The 27,039-nt window shown below is 39.0% G+C and overlaps 2 protein-coding genes across 5 annotated transcripts in view; both read left to right on the forward strand.

Moving 5' to 3' along the window:
• MYBPC1 (myosin binding protein C1) overlaps positions 1–1,985 on the forward strand; it is an 84,700-nt gene extending 82,715 nt beyond the window's left edge. Inside the window, exon 29 of one of the 2 annotated variants that reach the window (XM_016127084.2) lies at positions 1,355–1,985. In XM_016127084.2, the coding sequence (XP_015982570.1) occupies positions 1,355–1,455 (101 nt within the window). In that variant the 3' untranslated portion in view covers positions 1,456–1,985. The remainder of the gene's footprint in view (positions 1–1,354) is intronic. The other variant, XM_016127082.2, reaches the window with a different exon arrangement.
• Positions 1,986–9,512: 7,527 nt separating this feature from the next.
• CHPT1 (choline phosphotransferase 1) overlaps positions 9,513–27,039 on the forward strand; it is a 29,724-nt gene continuing 12,197 nt past the window's right edge. For 2 of the 3 annotated variants that reach the window (XR_004955777.1, XM_036237357.1), the window contains exons 1-3: positions 9,712–9,999; positions 23,191–23,338; positions 23,646–23,787. Coding sequence is in view for 2 of the 3 variants with exons in the window: in XM_036237357.1 (XP_036093250.1) it covers positions 9,727–9,999; positions 23,191–23,338; positions 23,646–23,787 (563 nt within the window). In the remaining variant the exon portion in view is untranslated. Of the gene's footprint in view, positions 10,000–23,190; positions 23,339–23,645; positions 23,788–27,039 lie in introns of all 3 variants that reach the window. The other variant, XM_016127060.2, reaches the window with a different exon arrangement.

Below are 27,039 nucleotides of genomic sequence, written 5' to 3' on the forward strand. Positions count from 1 at the left end.
TTCCATACGCTTCTATTTTCCTACATCTTTCACATGACTAAGGATTAATGAAATCACCTCATCATAATCATGACCATAATTTCATCCAACGAGTACTCAACTGTGGTTTTAGCACTTTATTAATGCTTACAACTTCTTTCTCTCTTTCTCTTTTCCTTAGTTGTAGCACAGTAAGGATTTTTGAATGTATATTATCATCTAAGGTAAGCTTTCATATGGTTTAGGCATATGAAGCTTATGACTGTCATAAGCCATACAAAGCCTGTGGAGTATGGCATGATTTTCATTATGTAATCCAATGAAAATAGACTATTTAAAATCTCTAACTCGGTAGTTTTAATATGTATTTCAGTATCTTGAAATTAACAGCTAGTACTTACCCTGCACAATCCCCTGTTGACATAAAGCAAGTTGTTGAATGCGGTAGAGCATGAATTAAAGCATTTAATGTAGATGAAAATGAGTGATACCCAAGCATTCTAAACTCTGCATCAAGGAATGGACATGTAATAAGTGGCATCATTTCTATCAATATGTGACTTGAATTTTTTTTTGAAATAAAAGGAGAATGATCCTCAAATTTGCATTAAAGAAGTTTTCAGAATGTTCAAATGGCATGCTGTTTTTGTCTGGATGTGAATTTATTAGCGAGTAGTGAAGCATTTCTCTAAAGGACCATGAATTGTTATGGTTTCATGGGTTTTCTCGTGAAGGGTACTTTTATTAACTTTTATCTATAATTCAGAAACACAGAAGGTAAGTAGGAAATATTAGTAGGTATTTCTCTCACTCTCAGAAGATATCCAATAGGTTTTAGCATTTTAAACAAAATATTTCCAATTTTTTCCCTTTCGACGATGTATAAGTAGCCAAAGTTAAAGTAGTGCCTTTTTGCCTTTTTTCAAAGTGCTCGAGTCATAATTTTTTGTGCTTAAATAAAAAGAACATTAACGAACTGGAAACACTTCTTCCCACAGATTCACAACATGGCCCGCGTTTGTTCTGCCATTCACTCGGAGCACTTAAATCATCTCTAGAGAATCCCCAGACCTCTCAGAGAGTAATAAGTACTTTCCAACCAGTTAGGAATTTAAACTAAGATTGAATAATAGTAGGGAACAAACACTGCTATGAGTCTGCCGGGAACTTGCTTTTCCTTCCAGAGGCCAAGTGCTTTAAATTCTAAATGTACTTAACCCACAAGAAGATTTCCAAGTAGTGACTGAATGGATTTTTTGTAACTAACTTGGAATATAATTAGTCACATCTCCAGGCAGCTAGTCCAGAAATATTATTTCAGTGATTTTTCACATACGTGGTTTTGACTTTGCCTTTTCCTTTTTGTCCTCCCTAGGTGGACTTTCCTTCTGCAGGCTCCTCTTGCAAGGTGTACCTCCTAACATAATTGATTCGTATTTGCGAGACTTGCAATCCAGCAATCCTGAGGAATACTAACGGCCTGGGCGCTGCCTCTCTGCACTCCACTGCTTTGAAACCTGGTTGCAATGAGAAAGTATTTTCTGTTTTAACACCAGGCACCCAAGTGTGGCCATGTTTTTCTCTCTCACTGTTGAAGTAAAAAAAAAAAAAAAAAAAAAAAATGTTTGCACGGATTGCTTAATTAAAAATTGCAAACGAAATCCCATTTGAAGTCAGCATTTTGATCATTATTGTCTGTGCTCGGTCACTGTACTTTCCAAAAATAAAAAGCAAACTCTAGAATAAGCAAAAGCAGTTATTTTAGTTTAAAATAGGCTGTACATGCTTTTTTTCCAGAGTAAAAAAACATAGTGCAGCACACCATGGTAGATCTTGAAAATCCATCTTTCTCTTGATCTAAGAGATTTTCTGAGCAGAGCAGAGTTGTATATTTCACACAACCCCGCTTGACACCAGTGAATCTGTGCCTTTTTCCCATTTGAATTTGCTAAAAGACTTAAAGTCTTCCAAACAAGTTTTCTCAACAGTAGGGAAAATGTATTCAATAAATGCTACAATAAATCTGAAGTGTTTATGATGAAATGACACAGTATTTGTTTTTGTGTTTGGGGTTGTGTGCTCAGACAGAGCTGAGGATAGAAGGCTGGGAGCCAGCATGCTACCAAAGTCAGACCTGACCTCTGTCATGTCTCTGGCTTGGACTCCTGGCCAGATCCACCAAAGCTCCTGCCAGAACAGTTAGTCATAGTGACAAAGAGCTGCTGCAGACTACAGAGCAGTTACAGATTTAGGATTTACTGATGGCATCCATTCAAATTGATGGAAACTTTCTTCAAAAATCTAGAGGCTGAGAAACATTTGTCCAAGTCCATAATGTTTTTGACAACTTCCTTCACTCTTCCTGATGCTGTAGAGAAGGTTTCAGTTAAGGAAGCGGAGTAAGGAACTTACCACACCTCGCCTTCCCCCTCCTAGTTCTTTTGGTCTTTTGTTCTAGGAGCTAAGCACATTGTGACCTATAAGTAGGCCTAGCATCCTAGGACTCTTGAGTTTCCCAATGGTCAGGCAGATTGAGAAATTCTGTCTTGTTTGGGGCCGGGCAGGGGGAGGTCCTACCTCCAGTCCTGGTTCAACTGGAATCTTTTCTGGTACCTAGAAAATGGAGAGAAGGAAAGTGTCTCTGTTTCAGTCTATACTGGTGACTGCAGAGATGCTTGGGGTCTAGCCCCATATGGCCCATTTAAAGACAGGTGACTCTGAAACTTGTCAGACAAGCGTGGGCCTGAGGGCTTTCAATCTCTAAGGCCATAGCTGGCTATTTACCTGCTATTTTTAAAGATGTTCTTTGTGGGAACACTGGACAGTTCTACCACTTAGTACCATCCGTGGACAGGCAAGAGGGACTTCTGCTTTTCTAAGAGCCTCATGCTGGCCCTTTTCCATCCATAGCTCCGACACAGGCAGTGAGGCCATAAAACCAAGTAGATGTGCCTACTTGAACACTTACCACACCATTCCTTCTTATAGACTGTACCCACGTTCACTGTCAGGGCCTTTGCGGGCCTTTTTCCTGGGTTCAAACCTCTAAGGAAGAACCACATGTGCACACTGAGGGCTAAAGGGTGGTCTAGAAGCACCTGTTTGCCAGGAGGTTGGGGTGTGGGACTAGAGCTTGTGCTTGAGGCTGGAACATCAACATGTGCGCACCTGAGACCTCTCATGGTGTGATGTAGGAAGGATGCAAAGAGCAGGGAGACCAAAGACTAGCAGTGAGTCACAATATTCTGGCAAGTATCTCTGAAGAATCTGGTAATTCCACATTCAAACTCGGCCTTCCAGGCCATTATGAGGGTATCCTCATGAAGACTACAGGATTCAACTATTTTCTTAAACCTCTGTTAGTTTGATTTATAACATCTAAATGTTTATGTATATGAGCTATAAAAGTTACGGGGCTCAGGCAGCGCCCAACCACTTGTGTTCCCTTTCCTGTATCCCCTCCTCCCCTCTTTCACCATCCAGCATTACTCTTACCTTTCCACTACCACAACTTCCTCCCCGCTCCCCAATTCACTAAACTCCAGATCTGATTTTCTAATTCCTTCTTCACTTAAGTTTCCCCGAACGAAATTCTAGAAATATAAGTTTGGTCTCTTCTTCCTAGGAGTAAGAGTAGAATAAGGAAATAATAATACCAGACAGTGTTACCAATTCTCCCTATAATATTATCAATTGTAAATTGATAGTATTATATTTTAGGTGGGTCACTAATTACCATCCTTGCACCAAAGATTCAGGTGATTGCTACATGTGGATATTTATAAAATCCAATTAAACTTTGATAACTTAGCAAAGATGAGAGACATAAACTCACCAATGCAAGGACCAGTTCTCCTGATTCTAAGGGCTGTCGTCACCCTCTTAAAGTCACTTGATGATCTCTGTCTCCAAATACACTGACCTGAACAATCTCTGACCTAGGTGAATACTTTTCTTCTATCTGAAGTAGATTACTAGGAACCAAATACCAAGAGGCAGCAAGACAACGTAAACACTTTCAGAGGGGTCACTCAAAGTGTGGTTTGGGGTACTAGCTGACTCAAGTCCTTAAAGAAAAAACCTGGCACTCTAGTGCATAATCAATCGACATAACTTCATTTTTTCCCAAGCAATAGTTTTAGAAATAATCTTCCTATTCTTTGTAGCTAAGCCCTTACACAGCTATCCACAAACAAAATTTCCCCTCCTTATATTACTCTACTTTCATCCTAGTCTTGGAGCCCAAGAAAGCATCTGAAAGACATTGTGTACCAATTTAAACCCTTAAAAAACTTTTAAGTTAATGAAAAAATAACTAAGGGTTACCAGCCACACTATGCAAGGAAAGAATTCAGATTTTGCAAGGGATCCCTCTTGGATGATCAGAGATGACTGGGACAAAGGGTAATTGGAAAGAAGCCATGTTGCAAAATAAACCAATGATGGTTTGAAGTCATTTAGTCATTTGGAAAATTTCGGGCACTAGAGAGCCAAATAATATATCCCCTGAAGGCTCTGGATAAAGTGCCAGTGGGCTGTTAATCCCATCTCCTCTCCTGAGTGTCTACTGGGGGTCAGTATAAACCCAGTTCCCATTTCTGCACGGGAGGTACCACTGAGCTGGAGGCAGATTCGGTAATAATGAAGGTTGCCAAGAAGAGGCAGAGCCTCTCTGAGCATGGTTATTGTTGTGCTCTTTATAATAACTCGTAGTTAGGGTTTAATAAACATTGACTAGTGGGAGAAGTAGGAGTTCATTGGTGAGATAAGTTGTTCCTGGGTCCTTTAATAATTATCAAGTTCTAGTAATGGGAAGCAGGGACTCTGACCCAAAGGCTGCCTTTAGCAACTTCACTTCCTGAATAAGTTAAGCAAGAGTGATAGAAAGATAGGGAGGATGGGGCGAGAAGGGGCTCAGTGAAAGCCAAGACCAAGAATCAACATCTAGCAAGAGAAAAGGAGGAGAACACACACATGACTATTTGTACAGAGGGAAGGGCAATCAAGAGCAGTGAGATAGAAATGAGGCCAGGAACAACCTCATCAGGCAAGGAACTAAAGAGAAAGGAAACAGCAATGAGAAAATCAACAATAAAAAGGAAAGAGCGCTCGCTTCCTGCTTTACAGGCATTACCTCGGTCACGATCTGTTATCCCTGTTCATCACTGCTGTGTTCCTATCTGCAGAAGAAAACCTGGGACAGGACGTGAGAGCACAGCTTGAAGCCGCTGCCACATCCCCTTGGATTCATTAAAATTTATCCACATGTTTTATTCTTCTCCGTGGTATACAGGTTTATTTAATAGAAAACAATTTTTTTTCTTCTGAGATCTTCAAATGGATGTTTTCCCAGACATACCTTTAGATATCTCAGTCTGGGAAGCGCAGTATCATGTTTAAAAAACTTAACAACCAACAACCAACACCTTCACCAAGAACCAACAAGTAGATCTCGATTCCACTGGATTTGTATTACATATTTTTAAAATATATGTAAAATATAAAATCAAAAAATAAAATAGAATATAAAAATAAAGTGGAAAATCTTAAACATCTATTTATCTATTCTTCTTTGCCCTGGAAAGAACAGCCTTAAGCAAAATTAAGTGAGTCAAGCTGATCTTTCTCATCCCTTAATTACCTGAGTCCTTTCTCTCTTCTTTCTGCCTCATCACCTTCCACCTGAGGCTCACGGGGCTTGCTCAGAGTAGTATCTCCACTTAAGCCTTCTAAGACCATATGTTTCAGTTCCCTGTTAATCAAAATGTGGTTCCATGGCCAGCAGGATCACCTGGGAACTCGTTAGGAATGAAATCTCTCAGCTCTGCTCTCACTCTCCATTAACTCAAAGTCTGCCTTATAACAGGGTCTCCAGATGATTCACGTGTTTGTTCATGTTGGAAAACTACAGCTCCAGCCTTTGATCTCTCTAGTTTCTTATCTGAATATTTATTTGGGGCCATTCTCTCTCAGCTATCCCAAAGGAAAGACAATCTGATAAAAATGTCCCTCCTTCATCCTCGTCAACGCTTGTTATTTCTTGTCTTTTTGATAATAGCTATTCTAACAGATGTGAGGTGTTCTCTCACTGTGGTTTTGATTTGCATTTCCCTAATGATCAGTAATGTTGAACATCTTTTCCTATGCTTGTTGGTCATATCTGTATATTTTTCTTTGAAAAATGTCTATGCAGATCCCCTGTCCATTTTTTAATTGGGTTGTTTGTTTTTGTTGTTGAGTTGCATGAATTCTTTATATATTTTGGATATTAACTCCTTATCGAATATACCATTTGCAAATATCTTCTCCCATTCAGATGGTGGACTTTTTGTTTTGTTGATGGTTTCCTTTGCCTTACAGAAGTTCTTTAGTTGATTTTATAGAGGGTGTGAAGGGAACCCTTGCACACTATTTGTGGGATAGTAAATTAGTGCAGCCACTATGAAAAACAGTATGGAGGATCTTCAAACAATTGAGAATAGGACTACCATATGATCCAGCAATTCCTCCTATGAGTGTGTATCCAAAGAATATGAAAATGCTAATTCAAAATATACCTGCATCCCTATATTCATTGTGGCATTGCACACAGTAGCCCAGAAATAAGATAAAATATTGCCATTTGGTAGCAAAACAGTCACACAGACCAGTGGAACAGAATGGAGAGTCCAGAAGTAAACCCATATTTTTATGGGCAAATAATTTTTGACAAAAAAGCTAAAAACATTCCATGGGGAAAGGAAAACCTCTTCAATAAATGATGCTGGGAAAACTGGAAAGCTACCTGCAAAAGAATGAAACTAGACTGTTGTCTATCGCCACACACCAAAATTAACTAAAATAGATTAAGGACATGAAACAATGAAACCTGAAACAATAAAATGCATAGAAAAAAACATAGGAACTAAACTCAAGGACCTGGGACTTAAAGAGGATTTTATGAATTTGACCTCAAAGGCAAGAGAAGTAAAAGCAAAACAAAATGAATGGGACTACATCAAATTAAAAAGCTTCTGCTCAGCAAAAGAAGCCATCAACAAGGTTAAGAGACAACCATCCGAATGAGAAAATATATTTGCAAGCAACACCTCCGATAAGGGCCTAATATTCAAAATATACAAAGAACTCATAAGACTCAATAACAACAACAACAACAAAAACCAATCCAATAAAAAAATGGGCTCAGGACCTGAACAGACACTTCTCCCTAGAGGACATACAGATGGCCAACAAATATATGAAAAGATGCTCAACATCGCTAGCTATTAGGGAAATGCAAATCAAAACCACAATGAGATACCATCTCACACCTATTAGAATAGCTATAATCAACAGGACAAGTAATAACAAATGTTGGAGAGGATGTGGGACTGTAAATTGGTACAGCCCCTATGGAACACAGTATGGAGGTTCCTCAAAAAACTAAGAATTGACCTAACATATGATCCAGCAATCCCTCTACTGGGTACTTACCCCAAAGACTTGAAAACCCATATCCGAAAAGATATTTGCACGCCAATGTTCACAGGAGCATTATTCACAGCGGCCAGGACATGGAAGCAACTTAAGTGTCCTCTGATTGATGGTTGGCTAAAGAAGCAGTGGTACATGTATACAATGGAATATTACTCAGCCATAAGAAGAGATGAAATACTGCCATTTGTGACAATATGGATGGACATCGAGATAATCATGCCAAGTGAAATATGCCAGACAGAAAAAGTTGAAAAATCACATGATGTCACTTACACGTGGATTATAAACCTAAGAGCAATAAATAAACAGGACAAACAAACAGAGACTCATGGACATGGACAATGGACTAGTGGTTACCAGAAGGGAGGGAAGAGGGAGGAAAATAAAAAAAAAAATAAAATGTTTATATATATACATATATATTTCAAAAAAAAGAAATGTCGCCATTTGTGACAACATAAATGGAAGAAGTATTATGTTAAGTGAAATAAGTCAGATGGAAAAAGACAAAAAAAAAAACATGTTTTCACCTATACATGATTAAACAAAAAACTAACAAAACAAAAACTATAACAGTTAAATTTTTAATCTGAAAAAGGATTTTCCTTGGATTATTCATGCATTGATGAAATAAAAGTAAATATCTCCAAGTTTACTGTCCATAAAACCAGTATAGTGAAAAGTGGATCTGTGGAATCATTCTGATTCCTTTCCTGCATTCTTCAGCACCATTTTTCACATTAAAGATTAGGAGATATATATCCAGTGAATGGTTTGGCCAGTAGACACCCTAGTTTGGCTCTTAGGCAGGAGTTGCTAAATTTTTTTTCTGTAAAAGGCTAGATAGGAAATATTCTAAGCTTTGTAGGCCATGCAGTCTCTGTCACAACCACTGAGCTTTGTTCTTGGAGTGCAAAAGCAGTCATAAACAACTTGTAAGCCATAAACATGGCTTTATTCATGGCGCTGAAATGTGAATTTCATGTCACACACACACAAAAATCTTTTGATATTTTTTCAAACATTTAAAAATGTAAAAACCAGACTTAGCTCATGGGCTGTGTGAAAGCACAGGTGGTGGGCTGGGTAGTAGAGTTTGCTGACCCATCTCTCTAAGGCGCGATGAATCCTGTGGGACAAACTGCATCTGCTAAGACGTCGCTTAACAGCTATGTTGAGCGCAGTTTCTGAGTTTGTTTTGTGCCTTAGAGAAGTGCAATCAGAACCGTGAAGTGAAAAAAAAAAAAGGGAGGAGGGGGGACAGCGGCAGGCTTATCTCAATATAACATGTTTATGACAGGACATCCCCTAACAAGATGCATTATGAGGTAAAAGCTGGTGAACGACCACGTGTGTGGCGTGATGCTCCCAGCGGGCAGTGGGAGGATACTGCCTTGATCCCTGTCCTTTATTCCCACGGAAGGGTGTGCGTAGAATTATACATTGTCATTGGTGTCAGATGCTCTGAAAAAAAATTGGGCTTTGGGGTTTCAAAAATTCAGTCCTCTTGATAGACAGTGTTTCCAAGTCCCTATTCTCTGCACCCTGAACCGCAGTAAGGATTCTTTCGAAGGCATTCACGGCAGGGCCCCTGTCCTGGGGGATGGAAGGAAGAATTGTGCTTGTGTGTTTATCAAGCGTGGCCTCTCCTGCGGCAGACAGATGGGGCCACCGTGCTGGTGACTCAGGACGCGCGAGCCATGTTCGCACCCCTACTTCGCCTACCTGGGCTCTTCGGGGTGGCCAGCCAGAGACCCGAGAGAACGCACGCACACTGGGAGAAAGCAGCCGTGCACGGCTCCCGCGTTAGAGGAACCAGCTTCCCAACTGACCGGCCAGCGAGACTCTCCCCGGAGAAGCGTTAACCAGACGTCCCGGAAGAAGAGCCGCACCTCAGACACAGGTGCATCAAGCCCTCGGGGAAGTCGGCGCCAGCTGTACACTGTCTGCCCGCGGAGCCCTCATGGGGACCCGGTGGCCCGTGACAGCCGGTCCGGCGCTCGCCGACGCCCCGCGGGGCTCCCCCACCCCTCGCCCGCCGGCGCCCCGAAGCCCCGCCCCCCGCCCGCAGCCCGGCGGCTCTGGGGGCGGAGGCCCCGGGACGAGGGGCGGCCCGGCCTGACCTCGCCCTCGGCCGAGCGGGCGCGACCGGCTCGTCCCCCCCGGCCGGCGCAGGCCCGGGCGCGCGAGCGCCGCCCTCCAGCTCCCCCCGCGCTGGCGCTGGGCGCGGGCTGCCCTCGCTGCCCGCGGCGGCGCGGCCCGCAGGCGGCCATGGCGGCGGGCGCCGGGGCCAGGCCGGCGCCGCGCTGGCTCAAGGCGCTGGCGGAGCCGCTGAGCGCCGCGCAGCTGCGGCGGCTGGAGGAGCACCGCTACAGCGCCGCGGGCGTCTCGCTGCTCGAGCCGCCGCTGCAGCTCTTCTGGGCCTGGCTGCTCCAGTGGGTCCCGCTGTGGCTCGCCCCCAACACCATCACTCTCCTGGGCCTCGCCGTCAACCTTCTCACCACGCTCGTGCTCATCTCCTACTGCCCCGCGGCCACCGAGGAGGTAGGGCCCGCCCCCCGGCGGCGGCGTAGTGACCCCCAACTGCTGTCCCCGGGAGCCCGCGCCGGAGCGCTGCCCCGGGGGCGCCGCTGGAGGAGCCCAGGGAGCGGGGAGACCCCGCGCGGCGGGGCCTCCCGGGGCCGCGGACCCTGCCGCCGCCCCCGCGCCGCTTCCGCCCCGAGACTCCCCCGTGCCGCCTAGAGGCTGTCGCGCTGCTGCTCCAGCCCCGTGTGCACCCTGGGCCTCCCCGAAGGCGGCGGAGGGGCTGTCAAGGTCACTGCGAGCCGGGGGCCTGCCTGCTTGGCCTCCACCCGATCCAGCGCCAAGCTATGGGGGGTGGACAAGCAGTAGGTAACTTTTTACACTGAAGATTGAACATCCGCATCCCCGTGCTGCCTAGCACCAGGGTTTGTGGTCAGGTTGGTCAAGCCCCAGATGCCTTCTGGACACTTATAATCGTCTGTTTCTCAAAAGTTGTGCTAGTGATCCTGAAAAGTGCTAGCACTGATCAAAGATTAGTTACTTTTAAGAGGGAACTTCCTCTTTGCTTCATTGAAAAACAAAGATATTAACAAAGTGATAATCCTTATCGTCGCCACCACCCAGGGATCATAAAAGCCAACAGATTTTATTAGCAATGGGTATTTGACCTATGTCTCAAGAAGAGTAAATACTGTGAGCTTTGGACAACTATTAATCAGAGCAGCCCTTGGGCCGAGTGTGGAGAGCTTAGGAGGCAAAGAGGGTTAACTACCACCTATATAGCTTTTTAGAATACATGCATAAATGTTACATTGCACATTCTGTGACATTGCTTTCTTGTCTTTGCCCTCCGAGTAGTGAAACCTGTTATTATCATATTTGAATGTAGGTCCCATGGAGAACCAAAGCCAGTGGAGGTTGGATAGCAGGAATGTAGTGGAAATAGCTCATGCCCTGCATAAATGCATCCATTTTTAAAAATAATTAACGCAACCCATATTTTAAGCATATTTTGCCGACTGGTAGCTATGTTTATTATATATGATTTCTTGGCAGACATTCCCATTGTTATTCATTTCCATTTTGTTTGAATAAAGTAAGCTGCTTTAAGTTTTTGGCTAGAATGAAAAGACTGCTGGGTTAGAAGTGGAAGACGGGTTCTAAAGTGGCTCTGCCACACCTTGGAGAGAACTGCTGGTCTGTTTTCCCGTATGTAAAATAGAAAATGTTACCTGCCAAACCAATTTCGCAAGGATGCAATGAGGGCTAAATGATATATTACATGCAGATAAATATAGAAAATTATAATGTGCTCAACAAATTAAAAATATTAGTTATTAAAAATGTCCCAAAAATGTGTAATAAAATTTCATTTTCTTGGACGTAGATTTGACGAAGAGTATCTGGTTGTTTCTGATATTTGCCAGTTAAGTTGTGAACTTTCCAATATTATTATTAATTTAAGAACCATTCATTGAGCACTTACAAAGAGCAGGGCATACAAACAAGTCCATGAGATTCTGTTTAGGGATGTCAAGGAGAGCCCGATTGAAGAGGTAAAATTATGATTAAGTAATTTTTAGGCTCAGCCTCATTTTTAAAAAAGAGAGGTACTTTACCAAAAAAAAAAAAAAAAAACATAATCCAAGAAGGGGGAAAGGGGGAGTAAGGGTTAAAATAATAATACGAGACCAAGAAGAGTTTCTAAGATGTATGTCACCGGCCTCCACACATGCTTCCAAGTGGCCGAAGCAGTGAGGAGAGACACCTTTACAGGACCCTCATTACCTATTTGATAATTCCAGCAACAGCGTGAAAGAAGCATAGTAGTTCAGGCTATTATGCATTCAGGTCATAGAGCTAGTAAATGACAGGACCAAGCAAGATTCAGATCCTAGTCAGTCTGACACCAAAGCTTATGCATTTTTTTACATATACCACTACTTTCTTGTCTGGAGTTCCTGCTTTTTTCTGTGTGGTATGTAGGAAAAAATTCCTTGTATCTTATATTTATCAGGTATGTAAAGTACTTCATATCCATTTTTGCTTTTGTGTCTTATATCAACCCAGGGAGGTTGGCAAGTGTTTTGCCTTCCTAGAATGACCTTTTCACCACTTTGCTATTTCTTCTATCCATTCATCTTGAAATAATAGTAGTACTGTATATTTTTATGAAAAGGAAATTGAGGCTTGAATGGTTAAGTGACTTTAACCTGGCTTGGAACTTGTGTTCTGATTCTTAGACTTAAGAATTCTTAGTGCTTTTCAGACTTGACAGGTTGCTTCCACAAAGGGTCAAGAAAAATACATAACGATTTTTGGATTTAGATGCTTGGGCTTATCTATCCATATAGGATACCTATACAGGATTACATATATATAATGCTGACTACATAGCTATATTAATAATATTTGATCTATTTTTTTTTAACTACTGTGTTAATTTCTAGGACATGACCGGGAATGAAGAGAAATTAATAGGACAAAGTTAAATGATAAACTTCTACAATGGTGCTCTGAATTGCATTTCACACCACCATTTCTGTTAAGGAACTTTCCGCTCCAGCCAAATTGAACTTACTGTATAGCAAGGATTTCTCTCCCTTTTGTCCCTCTCTTTCTCCTTCCTCTTCTTTTCTCTTGTCCCACTTCCATCTTTCTTTCTTTCTTTTTTTTTCACATGTACAATTCAATGAGGTTTTTTAAAAAATTATAGTTGGCATACAATAATATAGTAGTTTCAGTTGTACAGCATAGTGATTAGAGATCTATGTAACTCACGAAATGGTCACCCCACATATCTTCCCCCTTACATATTTTTTACAACATTGTTAACTGTTTTCCTTGTTACATTTTATATCTCCATGACTCTTTTGTATCTATCCATTTGTACTACTTAATCCCTTTGCCCTTTTTCATTGTCCCCCCTAACCCTGCCTCCTGTCTAGTGGCCCTCAAATATTCTCAGTATCTATGAGTTTGTTTCTGTTTCTGTTGTTTATTTTGTTCTTTAGATTCCACATGTACGTGAAATCATATGATATCTGTCTTTCTCTATCTGACTGACTTCATTCAGAACAATACCCTCTAGGTCCATCATGGCAATATCATTTTCCATCCGTTTCTTTTTAGTCTGTGTTTGTTTTTTAATCTGAAGTGAACCTCTTGTCGGTAGCATATGTAGGGGTCTTGTTTTCTTATCCATTTAGCCACTCTATCTTTTGGTTGGAGCACTTAATTCTTTTCCATTTGCGGTACTTTTTGATAGGAATGTAGTTATTACCATTCTTTATTCATGTTTTTAATACATTTTTTCTTCTTAAATAAGTCCCTTCAAAAATCCTGTAATACTGGTTTGGTGTTGATGAATCCTTTGGCTTATTTTTGTCTGGGAAGCACTTTTCTGTCCTTCGACTCTAAATGATAGCTTTGCTGGATAAATTATTCTTGGTTGTAGATCCTGGGTTTTTAACACTGAATATTTTGTGCCAAGCCTTTCTATCCTGCAAAGTTTCTTTTGAGAAATCGGCTGCTAGTCTTCATGGAGTTCCCTTGTAGGTAACTAATTGCTTTTCTCTTGCTGCTTTTAAGAGTGTCTTTTTGTATTTAAACTGGGTGTTGTTATCCTTTTTTGTCTCCTAGACCCCTTTAATTATTATTATATTCTTGGTTACTTTTTTCTTGTTGTTCCGATTGGGTGTGCTTGTCTTCCCCATCCTCCATTTCAGTCCTCTTCTTCCTCCACTTTGTTGATTCCCTCAAATATACTCTTCATCTCAGACAATGTATTCATTTCTGACTGGTTCCCTTTTATAATTTTCATTTCATTTTTATGGTTTTTTTTATCTGTTTGTTAAAGTTCTCATTGAGTTCATCTACACTTCTCTTAATTTCATTGAGCATCTTTATAACCAGTGTTTTGAACTCTGCATCTGTTAGATTGCTTGACTCCATTTTTCTTTTATCTATGTTCTGTTTTTTCGTATGGTTTCTGCTTCTTTGTCATCCCATCTTGGCCAACTTTCTGTGTCTGTTTCTGTGTACTAAGCAAAGCTCCCAAGTCTCCTGGTCTTATTAGCATGGCATTGTGTAGTAGGTGTTCAGGGGCACAATTCTGAGACGGGTTCAACTGCAGGCCAAATTTAGCCCAGGCCTGTGATCCTCCGGGGCCACCTGTTAAGATTCAGCAAGCAATCCACAGATGCTGTGCTTACAGTTTCCTCAAGAAGCCATACCAGAAACCAAGGTCAGCTGCCACCAGTGTGAGTCTTGCCGCTTGCTGCTCAGCAAGTGACACAGGACTCACCGAGGACACAACTAAATGTAGTTTGGGTAGGGCTGCGAGTTGGGGAAGGCAGAGTCTCAGGGAATCCTCTGGGCAAAGTGACCTCTGTTATCCAGTTTGATCATGTCTCAGCTGTGGAGGTGCTGGGACCGCACACTGGGACGCGGGAGGGCTCAACAGAGGAGCACAGCACTTCTGCCTGGTAGAAAGCCCCGCCTCTAGCCCTCGCTCCGACAGCTCAGTATTCCCCCATAGTCCCTAGTGTCCTCCAAGAAGCCAACCTAGTGCTGGTGCTCTGAGCAAGCAAGTCTGTCACTGTGGAAGTCCACTCGTGGACACTGCCCCTTTAAGAGGCATCCGCAACTGCCACAGCCTCTGTCCCACTCAGCCTCTTGGGACCCGGCAGCCTTGCGTCTTCACCACCACCTACCTCCAAGTGTTACAGGGTGATTTCTTATTTCTCTCCCTAGTTGTAGTGCTTCTGTTTATCTAGACCCCCAGGTGACTCTGCTTGCTATTTGCTCTGTGTTTACATCTCAACTTTGGTGTGATCTCGAGAAGGGATGGACAAGCTTCTATCGTCTATGCCATTTTGCCCCTTCTCCTCACTTCCATCTTTCGATGCCCAGTTCAAACACTACCTCCTTATGAAATAGTTTTTTTCCTCTCTGAAGTCAAATCAACCACTTAATCCTCTAAATCCCAATAATAACAACAATAATAAACATTTACCTAGTATTGGCTTTGTACCTGGCATTATTTTAAGCTGCTTTTGTCTATTATTTAATCCTCCCAACAACTTTATGAAAAGGTACTATTATTATCACCATTTTATAGGTGAGGAAACTGAAGGGGAATTAACCTCTTCCAGGGTATATAGCTTTAAGTGGAGACCAGGATTCCAAACCAGAAAGCTATGCTTCCACCACAGGACTCTGTAGCTCTCCTGTGGAACTTCTCCATTTCAGTTCTTGTGTGACCTTACTGAGCAGGACAGCCTCCCAGATTTTAAATTCAGACAGCGATTGCCTGTATTTGTTCACTCTCCACATCACAGTACCTTGCATAAGGCAGAGGCTTAGTAAATATTTGCTAAACTATTGACCACATGAATGAAATAACAAAATGTAATCTTGGGATATCATGTTTTTCTACTCTTATCTAGCGTTAGCTGGTCTTGGATTACATACTTATCAGTTGTTTGGCCTGGGTGGTCTTAACAAGACTAAGCAAGAGTTAAGGTGACTAGAGAAAACAAGAACTGAATTGCTTCCTTCTTACCTTGATGTAGCTGTTCTATCTGAATACTGTTCTGTCCTTGGCCCCCATTCCTTGACTGCCTAATCCTAAAATAGAATCACAGACTCCTACAGTTTGAAGAACCTTAGAGCTTATTTAATGTAATTCCTCCATTTGAATGTGAGAAAACTCAGTTATTTGAATCTAGTTCTTCAAGTTCCAGCCTACAAGCATTTCTCTACCACAGAACACTCAGACACCTATTTTTGACTGGGATAAACTGTGGCATCATTCTCTTTTAAACATTTATTTGAGTAAACATTTTTGCTCTGCCCTCTTGGTCTGTATGTATGTATGTATATATATATATATATATATATATATATATATATATATATATATATATATATCTCTTAACTGTTAAGAGTATGTTCATAGCAGATAGGTGCCTAACTGTTAAGAGTATGTTTATAGCAGATAGCTAGGTCAAAGGGCATTGAATAATTTCTTTTATTTATGATAGAAAGTTGAACCAAAAAGCAGGTATATCTGAGGAAGTAAGAAAGACCTTAAGAAATGTTTTATTTCCTGTCTTAATAATTCAGATTATAGTTGCCTTTGCACTATAAAGTTATTTGGGAGAAATAATAAGGAAAGGCAATAATCTGTAGATTCCTGCTCAATTTTTTTAGAGGTTTGATTTCTCTTTAGTATATTTCCTTTTTTATCACCTAGCTTCCCACCTTCTTTTAAAAAACTGTATCAGTAACTTATCAAGCATCATTTATAACAAGGACTCTTATAAGAGATTGTCCTCTCTTTCTAAAACAAAATATAAACTCCCAACTTTCAGAAGGTAAAAGTTCTAGAAGGAGGACAGAGACTAGAGTGCAGCAAGCAGACAAAGGCCTCAGAATTTAAGCAGACAAGTGCACAACCCTGAGAATAAATGTCACCTTAAATTCTTTAGCCAAGATGCCTCACTTGCCTTACTGTAGTCCCAGCCCTGTCTAGAAGGAGCTTCTGCAGGTAACGTGGAAGTAGCTTTGCTTTGAGATTTGCCCCTTTGATTCTTATGGCTTTCCTGTATTTGATTCCCAAGGACTAAGACGTTTCTCCTTTAGAATTCTGGTTCAAGTGTGGATAAAACATGCATTGTAGTATATAGGAAGAACTTTAAATCCTACTCCTGGGTATGTTAGGCCTGGGCATAAGGCTCCTACCACTTGGGTTTTCAGAAGTTAAAAACAGAAGTTAAAGGCACCCAGTACAATTGATCCTGATGATAGATCTAGCCCAGATAGAGATGACAGATCTCTTCATGCTCCTCTTCCTTCTTGTTCTCCATAGCACAGTAGTCAGGCGTTTTCAACAAGAACTCTAGTAAGTACTACAAGAGTGGTTTGTTTGTTTGTTTGTTTGTTTTTTAAAGAGACTTCACATGAAATATAAAAAGAAGGCTACTTTTTAAAGTATAGATTTCTAATGTCATGAGAAAGCACCTTGGGCTTTGAAATGCTGGTTAAACTGCATTCATGCTCTGCCTGGTTTCCTTCCCCCAGCTTGTAACCTGCCTCATTTCCTGAAATTGGGTGTGCTCTTCTCAAATGCTGGCCCCTTACCAGAGCTGAGGTCAGAGGTCCCTGTTGAAATCCTAGGCCCCCAGGGCCCTACCTGATTGGTATGTGAATGAGTTTATCCTTCCGGACACCAAAAGCCTCTGGAACCTTCCTCTTTAAACAAGGAAGCCCCCATTCACCAGAGATAAACCCTTGACTATACCCCAGGTACAAAATATAAATTAGAGCAGTGTCAGATTAGCAATCTGTTGGAAACTCCATGAATTTTCTTTTTAAGAAATCACTAACATCACCTGACTGGATACAAAGCCCACCTTTTAATACCACACCAGCATTATATTTTTTTCACATATGCATGATCTTCCAATTTTCTTTCTTCCTATCTGTTATAAACACAGTTTCTATTTTTACAGAGAGAGTAGTCAGTTAATGTTTGGACCAAGGAAATGTCTCTGTTGCCAGCTGACTTAGTCCTTACTGGTTATGTAATACCTTTTGCATATGTCTCAACTCATACCCAAGGTTATTTAAGCTAGAGGCATTTTTTAAGTATAAAAATTCATATAAATAGATATTGTACAGTTCCAGTATTTCCTAAATTTTAATTTTGGGATGATTTTTGCTTTTGTGTATTACCTATATCATTTTTTATTTACTATTTTTCTTTCATCAACTTTAAACCTACTCTTTTTTTTAAAGATAGACTCATTCGAAGCCTTAATATCTATAAAGTCATAGATTTTATAGCTATGGTAGCTATTTTTTAAAACTATTAAATTTTTCCAAAATACATTAAAATAGACATAAATATTAAAATGAAAACTTTACCCATGAATCACTTAAAATTATCTTATGTGGTATCAATAATAACAATTACAATAATTAAATTTTACTGAGCTCCTTCCATATGCCATGTACTTTTCTAAGCACTTTACATATAATAGTTTGTATAATTCACACAATGAGGCAGGAACCAAGATTATTCTCATTTTCTATAAAGGAAGATGGAGACACTGAGAGGTTATGTAACTCATCCAATATGGCAAAGCAAGAATCTGGGTGCCCGTAGAGTCCAGAGTCCACCTTCCTAACCACTCTGCCAGGAAAACTTGGGGCATGTATTTTTCCCTTTGAAAACCATTTTACCTAATAGGTTATCAGAGAACCTATTATCTAATAGGAAATATTAAGATCATCAGTTGATTTGAATCATCTAGTTATTTAGCTCCTATCGTATGTACAGCAGATTTTAAAAATAGACAACATGTCTCATACCTTTGAGAGGATTATATTCTAATATGAATAAGGGCCTTGGAGACTATCTAGTTTAGCATTTTTATTTATAGAAACCCTAAGAATGTTTTCCAGAAAATCCGATATTTTAAGTTTTGAGCTGTAAAGTTTGTCCAGTGAGCAGAGGTGTGCTCATTGATCACTTTCTAAGTTTTGTCTTGTCTTCCTTTTCCTGATGTATAAGAAGAGGTAGGAAACTCAGGATGAGTAACTGATTTATATATAAATGAAATGTTCTCTCTGATCCAGAGTTATTTTTATAAGAATAATTTCCATATGGTCTGGTTCAGACCTTTGGTTTCCCTAATTGTATAATGAATAATACAATCCTATAATTCACGTGACTAGAAGAAAGTAAAATTTCCCACATAATTTTATACAGCTATTTTTCAGTGGTGTAACTGAAAAGCAATTTAAATTTATTAGTTTTTTTAATGACTATTGGTTATGATTGATTCTTTGTGATTATCTTGTTTTTTAGAATAAATTTATATAACAATTCATGAAATCATGTAAGATTCATCATTAGTGAAGTTATTATTTAAATTATGACATAATCACATAATTGAATACCATGAAATCATTTAAAAGAATGATGTAGATCTATATGTTTGATATAGAAAGATCTCTATGATATATAGTTAAGTTCTGATCTTAAAGGATACAGTAAATTATGAAAATTATACAATTTAAAACTTTAAATGCTAGGAATCTAGTATTACCTGAAGTATTTCTATTTTCTGGAATAGGTTCCTTCTATAGAAGTATTCTGTTATATTGTTCATGACTTTATAATTCATAATCTAAGCCTGCTTTGGCTCTGTCCATCCTGCTGCCTCCAGGGAGTCTCTCCTGCAATTGCACCCTTTGGGGGAGACCCATGGAAGGAAAAGGGGGGTCCCTCCTGCACCTGGCCTAATGAACCTTCAACCTGAGGCATGTTTTGCAGAAATAACAGGTTCGAAAAGAAGTTGAAAATTTGCAAACTATTAAATAGCTTCTAGGTGGGAATGGAGGTGATGACAGCAGGGAAAAAGAGGAGATAGGTCAGGCTCCTGAGGCCTTGGGAAAACCTGAAAAGGAGAGAGCTGGTGATTGGGGGATCAGTGTGCCTTTCTGGTTTTAAAAAGAGGAAGCCTCATGCGGCTAGCAGCCATTTCCTGTGGTTCACTTGAAATTGTCTTGTGTGAGTGCTTCTCAGCAGGTTTTGAAAAACAGGTAGTCTGTGAAGAAAGAATCCAAGTGAGAAACTCCATCTAATCCATGTAGCCTGCACCACAAGAAATCTCATATCCTAGGGCATATCAGAAGACCTGGGTTTGATTCCTGGACCCAATCTAGCTGCTTATTTTGATGTGACTTTATCACCACTGCTCAAGTTTCACTTTTATCATTAGTAAAAAGAACATGATAATGCCTACCTTTTCTCTGTGGATTGCTGTGAAATTTTGTATCAAATAAAATAATACATTTTTTTAAATGCCCTTTGTTGTACTGTTTAACAAATGTAATTACCTTCCCAATCTTGTCTCTTGTAATTACCTATGGATTTTCTGTCACCGATACCCAAGTAAATCTTTCACTTTCAGGCCTCTTGATTTCGGCCTAGTCCTCTTCACTCTTTTCCCTGTTTAAATTACCCCTGCCTCTCTTTACCTATTTAAACTCTAAATTTAACTCCTCTAGTATCCTAGTGAAGTAGTTGTAAATCAGTGAACCAGTCTTGATTTTCTTTTTCTAAACGAGCAGAGCTCACCCCCAACCATGGTGTCCAGTAGTAACCAGACTTTTTTCCGTGTGGATTCCCATTAACTTCTTAACCTTTATATTTGCCTGCAGCCAGTCTCCCAGATCAGAAGTCAGAATTAAACTCTTAGTGGACTTTTGGGAGTGCTTCTTGAGAAGCCCCAAGTTTTCAATAAATGAAGGCGCTATGCATAGAAGGGAGAAATGGAATATCTTTCAGGTAGATGATTTTCTTACTGAAGTCTCTCATTTAGGGGGAGAAATGACATGTCACTCTCCAAATTTTAATAACTTCAATTTCTAATTTATATGTATTTGAAATATAACTCTGCTCTCTTTTGGTTATCAAAATTAAAATGATATAATTTTTCATAGTAGCAAAAATGGGTAAGAACTGGCTGGTTTTAGAAAAACTTAACAGGATTATTGGGATTCTTTTAAAATATTCTAGGTGGTTTGTTTTTTTCACTTTTGCACTGTTATAATTTCTCAGTTATCTGATTTTAGCCCTCTCTTAAATTGTTCGTTTTATAGTTTTTAAAAACATGCTAATGAGAACAGAATATGACATTTTAATATACATGTTCATAACTCAGGTTGCTTCTATTCTTAAATTATTTCTAATTTATGCTACTTTTCTTTTAAATAGAAGAGACTAAGTTATTTTAAGCAATTAGTATAATCAATGCTGAGCATCTAATATTAACAAATTATGAAACTTTTATAAAGTTAGTCGAAAACAAACTTCTGTTTACTTAGAAAGATTAAGTAATAGGGTAGGAAGTTGATTGGGTATTTATAGAATTACCACATAAACCATACATAAGTTGATATTTTTAAAATTTGCCACTAAAAGTATGCAAAACATTATTTGATGACAACAGCTAACCTTATTGAGTGCTTACTATGTGCCAGGCTCTATGTAAAGAGCTAAACATTTTTTCATCAGATACAACTATTAAGTATTATTTACAACTTACAAATGAAGTAACCAAAGTTTAGGAAGTTTAAATAACTTGTCCAAGGTCACTTGGCTATTAAGAACAAAGGACTCAAACACAGATCTAACTTCAAAACCCTAGTTCTTAACAATTTTGCTATACTTTCTCTCCAAGACATAGAATTCTGAGTTGACCATTGCTACCATCATAAGGTCCCTGAGAAGGTGGTATACTACGTTTATAAAGTACTAAAAGAAAAGAATAATCATTTTTAAATCTTTTTTTCTCTTTTGTTCAAGTTGGATCATTTCTGTTGGTCTATCTTTAAATTTACTGACTTGTTCTATCATTATTATCTGTGATTCTGTATGTAATATCTTTTTTCCTTTGGCTGCTTTTATGATTTTCTTCTCTTTATGGCTGATTTTCAGTAATTTGATTGTGATGTGCCTTGGTGGGTTTTTAAAAAAATACTTATTCTTCTTGAGGTTTGTTTAGCTTCTTGGGTAAGCGAGTTTATAGATTTCATCAAATTTGGAACATTTTCAGCCATTATTTCTTCTGATATTTTTTGTGTCCAACCATCTCTTTTCTCTCCTTCCAAAACTCTAATTGCATATATGTTAGACTATCTGTTGTCCTGTAGGTCACTGATGCCAGGTTCAATTATTTTTAGTCTTTTTTCTTTGTGTGCATCATTTTGGATAGTTTCTATCCATAAGTAGTCTGTGAGTTCACTGATCTTTTCTTTTAGTGTCTAATGTGCTATTAATCTTATCCAGTATATTTTATACTTCAAATATTGTATTTTTCATTTCTAGAGGTTTTACTTGAGTCATGTTTCTTCTACCTTTTTGAATCATATTTATAATAACTTTTAATGTCCTCATCTGCTAATTCCATTACCTCAAACAGTCCTCGGTCCGATTGTATTGATTTTACTCATAGATCATATTCTCTTGCTTCTTTGAATGACTAATAAATTTTGAGTGGATGTTAAACATTAAGAGTATTACCTTTTTGGGTACTAGATTTTTAAATTCTTATTATTCCTTTAAGATGTTATACTTGGTGCTGGCTACAGGTAAGTTCCTGGATCAGTCAGATCATTTCGAGGCTGGACTTTAAGTCTGTTATGGCTGTCCAGAGAAGCCTGTAGTTCAGTGCTAATTTATCCCCACTGCTAAGACAATACAGTTCTGAGAACTCTACTCAGTGCCCTAGGTGTTACGAGGTCTTTCTGCTGTGCATTGCGGCAACATAAATGATTCCTAACTTCACATGGGCTTCAAGAATTGTGTGGCCTTGTGCTTTATAGTGGCTCTTTCCCTGGCCTTGGTTAGTAGTTTTGTCTCATTCAGGCACAGGTTACATCTCAACCAAAGGTGCCATTCTGTAATGCTCTGTAATTCATGCTGCTCTCTCTGAGCAACTTCCTCTTCTTCTGTACTCTGGCCTACAAATTATAGCTGCCTTGACCTTCCTAAATTCTGCTAGGTTTCTCCTCAACACAGCAAGATCCCTGGACTCTGTTTGGGTTCCCTCTTCCTGTACTATGGCCTGGAAACTGCCTCTAGGCAATAAGCTGGAGCAGTCATAGGGCTTACCTCATTTGTTTGACTTCTGTTAAGGATCACAATCCTGCATTGCCCACCTGTGTCTGAAAACTGTTGTTTCATTTATTTTATTGCTTTTCTAGTTCTATAAAGTGGGAGAGTAATTCCAGCCCCCTTATACTCCATCATGAACAGAAGTAGGGGTCTATAATTTGTCTTTTAAGATCTTTTTTTTTTTTAGAGCAAAGACTTACTGAATAATTTCAAATCTGGTGCCAAATATGAATACTGTTATATTAAAAGAGCTGTGTACTCAAAATCCAAATCAAGGTCCTAATCCTTGCTCAGTCATTTAACTTTGTGCTTCTTACAATATAGAAGACGTAGAACAATTCATTTGATTTCTCAATTGAATTTTCATCTGTAGAAGGAAGGTTATGAATCTTCTTTATAAACACTGAGGTGATAGAAAGTGTGAACTCAAGAAAATGTGTCGATTGGCTTAATCTATTTTCAAACAGAAGCTAACTTATTATCACTTAATAATCTTTATTATTTACATTTGTTTTTAGGCACCATACTGGACATACCTTTTATGTGCACTCGGACTTTTTTTCTACCAGTCACTGGATGCTATTGATGGGAAACAAGCCAGAAGAACAAATTCTTGTTCTCCTTTAGGTGAACTTTTTGACCATGGTTGTGACTCTCTTTCCACAGGTAAAGTAACTATAATTGTGTTTCTCTCCGTTTTTTGTTTTATTGTTTGTTTGTTTTTAATAATGGCTTAAAAACTAAAGGAACTGAGCTGTTTGGTCAGTTTTTTGGGGGGTGGGGGGAGGATAGATGTACATTTGGGAGCAGTTTTGCACAGTGTATTTTTAAAGTATCTTCAAGAATTTATTTTATTCAGTGTACCTTAACAGCAAGATTATGTACCTTAAAACTCTATTTTGAATAGTACAGGGCAGTTTTTTGCACTAATTATTTCTAATTCTTAATGGTTTTTAAACCTTGTTTCTTTCAGTATTTATGGCAGTTGGAGCTTCAATTGCTGTTCGCTTAGGAACTCATCCTGACTGGTTGTTTTTCTGCTCTTTTATTGGGATGTTCATGTTTTATTGTGCTCATTGGCAGACTTACGTTTCAGGCGTGTTGAGGTTTGGAAAGTAAGTATGTATTTTAAGTTGTACATTTAAAAATATAACTGAATTTATTTTTACAATCTGTTATAGTTCATTTATCTATAATAAGGAGGACAAAGCTTCAATCAGGAATTTAAATTATCTTTTAGCTTATTAGAGCATCCGTAAATGTTATACCTTAATTTAAGTCTTTTAGGTATTTTGTATGTTATAGTTACATATTTGATAATAATTTTATTTTCCCCTTCTCTAAGTTACTAGCCCAAACTTACATTAGACAGGACAAAGAGAAAAATAAGGGACCTGAATAGTATAGAAAAAATCGGATATGCAGTATATAGAAAACAGCATTTGACTTATAAGATAATAAAATATGGAATCTAAAGGTCCTTTTGGTCAAATCTTCATGTGCCCAAAAAGGAGGACCTGCTTACAATAGTCACCAACAACAGGTAATTGTGAGACTCTCAGCTGTAGTAGACAATTGGCAAGATAATATAAAAGCATCTTATAAATGTTAGAGCTAAACATTCAATGACATATATGCCTCTGATGCCTCTTTCTGAGACACCAAGAAATAGTGCACAGAGTAGGAACTCTGTTCTCTATTCTTGTTTCCCATAGGTCCCTCTTTGCCTTTATTCTTTAAGAACCATCTGCCATTGGCTCATTTTCAGCTTTGGCTTCCCATGTCTAATGATTCTTTTCAGCCCACTTTATTGCTCCTTAAGACAAAGATGAACTCTGAAACAAAAAATTTCTGATGAGAGGAGAAACTCAAAACTATGGATCATTTAGCAGAGGGAAGGCCTTGGGCAATTATTCACATTGATTCTAAGTTATGGAATATTTGCAGCTACCACTTACTGAGCACTGCATGTTTCTAAGTGCTTTACGTGCATCATTTAAGGGTATTACCTCCATTGTATAAATGAGGCAGAAAGGTTCTGTAACTTTCTTATACTGCCAGTAAGTGTAGATCCAAGATTAAAACTCAAGTCTGTTTGACTCCAAACTCCACACTCTTAATGAGTGCTGCTCAGCACTATGGGATCAACATTGTATTAGATGCTGTGAAAAGATACAAAATGAATTTTTTTAAAAAACCTGTTTTAGGAACTATATAGTATACTATATTAAAGGGAGGAAATAATACTTCTATGACACTGCTAATACTGCCTATAACCAAGTGTGAAATAACTTGCTTTAGGTTTCCACAAGCACTGAAGAAATTGTAGGTAAGAAGACAATTGTAGGCTGAATTAGTTTAGGAAACCTTTTATAGAAATATATGTGTCATTAGCTGATTCCTTACCTACTGGTCAAGAGCCCAAGGATCAAAAAGCCTGGCTAAAAATTCAACAACTATGTAAAAGTAAGAATCTGTCCGGGCTTCCGGGCAACCCCCAGATGACAGAGTAGATAAACATTGTGTTGGCCTCCCATGACCACTTCAGAATTACAACTAAACTATAGAACAACCATCACTGAGAGTCATCCGAAGTCTAGCTGAACAGAAGTCCTATAACTAAGGATATAAAGAAGCAGCCACCTCATGACTAGTAGGAGGGGCAGAAATGTGGAACAAGCTGGTCCCACACCCACGTGTGTCTGTTAAAAATCAGAAGGGACTATGTAAACTGCTGAGGTAACCCTTGAGGAGTGAGGGGTCCCAGCCCCACACCAGGCTTCCCAGCCTAGGGTTCCAGTGCTGGGGAGAGAATCCCCCATAACTTTTGGCTATAAAAACCAGAAGAGATTGTGGCCGAGTAAGATGGAGGGCTGCTGGAACCAAGGGTTCCTAAAGGAGACTCACTCCAGAAGTAAAAAGATGGAAAAGCCTGTTAATGTTTCATAAATACTGGCAGAAGACAAAACTCCTGGGTCAGAGACAGAGTATAGCTTTATTACTGACGGCAAAAACAGTAGACAGAGGTTCATGTTACCTCACTCCACCCACCTTCCCCACGCAACCTCTAAGTCCTGTTGAGGTCATGCAGGTGGGAATAGGTGAATGCTTGCACATGCAGTTGGTTTCATTATGGCAGATGGATACTGGGGAATCTGTTTTATAGTAAGCAGAAGCAAGCCTGCTCTTCAAGGGGAGAAGTATCCTCAACCTTCCCGGTTGCTCACTGCATATGCAGGCCTGAGAAATGGCCAGGTTATAAGTGCTCAGCAAGAATGCACAGGGATGCTCAGGGTCCATGGAAAATCGCCTGTCTTAATTCTAAGAAAAAATTTAAGCAGGGAAAGAAGAGAGTGACTATTTAAAAACTATACTATGTTTCTTATGAATATACAAATACTGTTCCATGCTGTTTCAAAGAACAGAAATAGAAATATCATGCTGTTTTACTTGTGGATATTTTAATTGTTATATGTTTTATCTCTTGAAAATATGTAGATTTCAGTACAAATATGGAGGTTAAACCTTGAATTAGATATTTTAAACCACAAAACATTAACTTTTTTTAATGACAATTTTCAACTGTTAAAGATTTTTTTAGTTCATTAGTAATACATTTGTATTTTTCTTAGCAGTCAGTGGAATAATTAATAGGACTGCAGTTAAAATCTGTATATTAATGTCTGTCACGTGAGATAAAACATATCTTATTTATATCTAGTTTGTTCCAGTGTAGCAAGGGTTTTATGAAATTCAGTAGAGCAAACAATGCTTAAAGCGTAATTTAAAAATCTAAACCAAGTCCAGTGTTAATTTATGATATGTGATATTTTGTTGTTTACATGTGAATATTTAGACTCAATGTTAATTTTCTTTTCTTTCAAAAGCATGAGAACTTCTCTGTGTTATTAGGTGTATTTCTCAAAGAAATTATGGTAAAGGACTAGTTTCTTCTCTCTTTCCATCCACTGTGGACTAATAACATTCAATTAAAAAAAAAAAAAAACAGACTTACAGAGTAGTCCCCAGTATTTCATTTGATTGTACAGATACAAAATGACTGTCAAATTAGCATATGTTTCTAAATACTTGCTCTCAATTTCTATACTTATCTCATCATAGGCTAGTAACAAACCCTAGACCACTCTACTCTTTGAATAGTACTATTATAGATTGTCCTCCATGACAACAGTTTGGGAGGTAAGATATACCTGCATGCTATCCCCAATACCCATCTTTTTGGACGCAGTTTTTGCACTTGATCTTAGCCAAAAGGCCGAGAAGCAATGGACACAGTTTTTAAAAACTCAGACTCATTAATGAGTTCTCTAAAGTTTGTAAATTGTTATACAAAATATTCTTTGCCT

The sequence above is a fragment of the Rousettus aegyptiacus genome, unplaced genomic scaffold (assembly GCF_014176215.1).
Source record: "Rousettus aegyptiacus isolate mRouAeg1 unplaced genomic scaffold, mRouAeg1.p scaffold_m13_p_2, whole genome shotgun sequence".
NCBI classification, from domain to species: domain Eukaryota; kingdom Metazoa; phylum Chordata; class Mammalia; order Chiroptera; family Pteropodidae; genus Rousettus; species Rousettus aegyptiacus.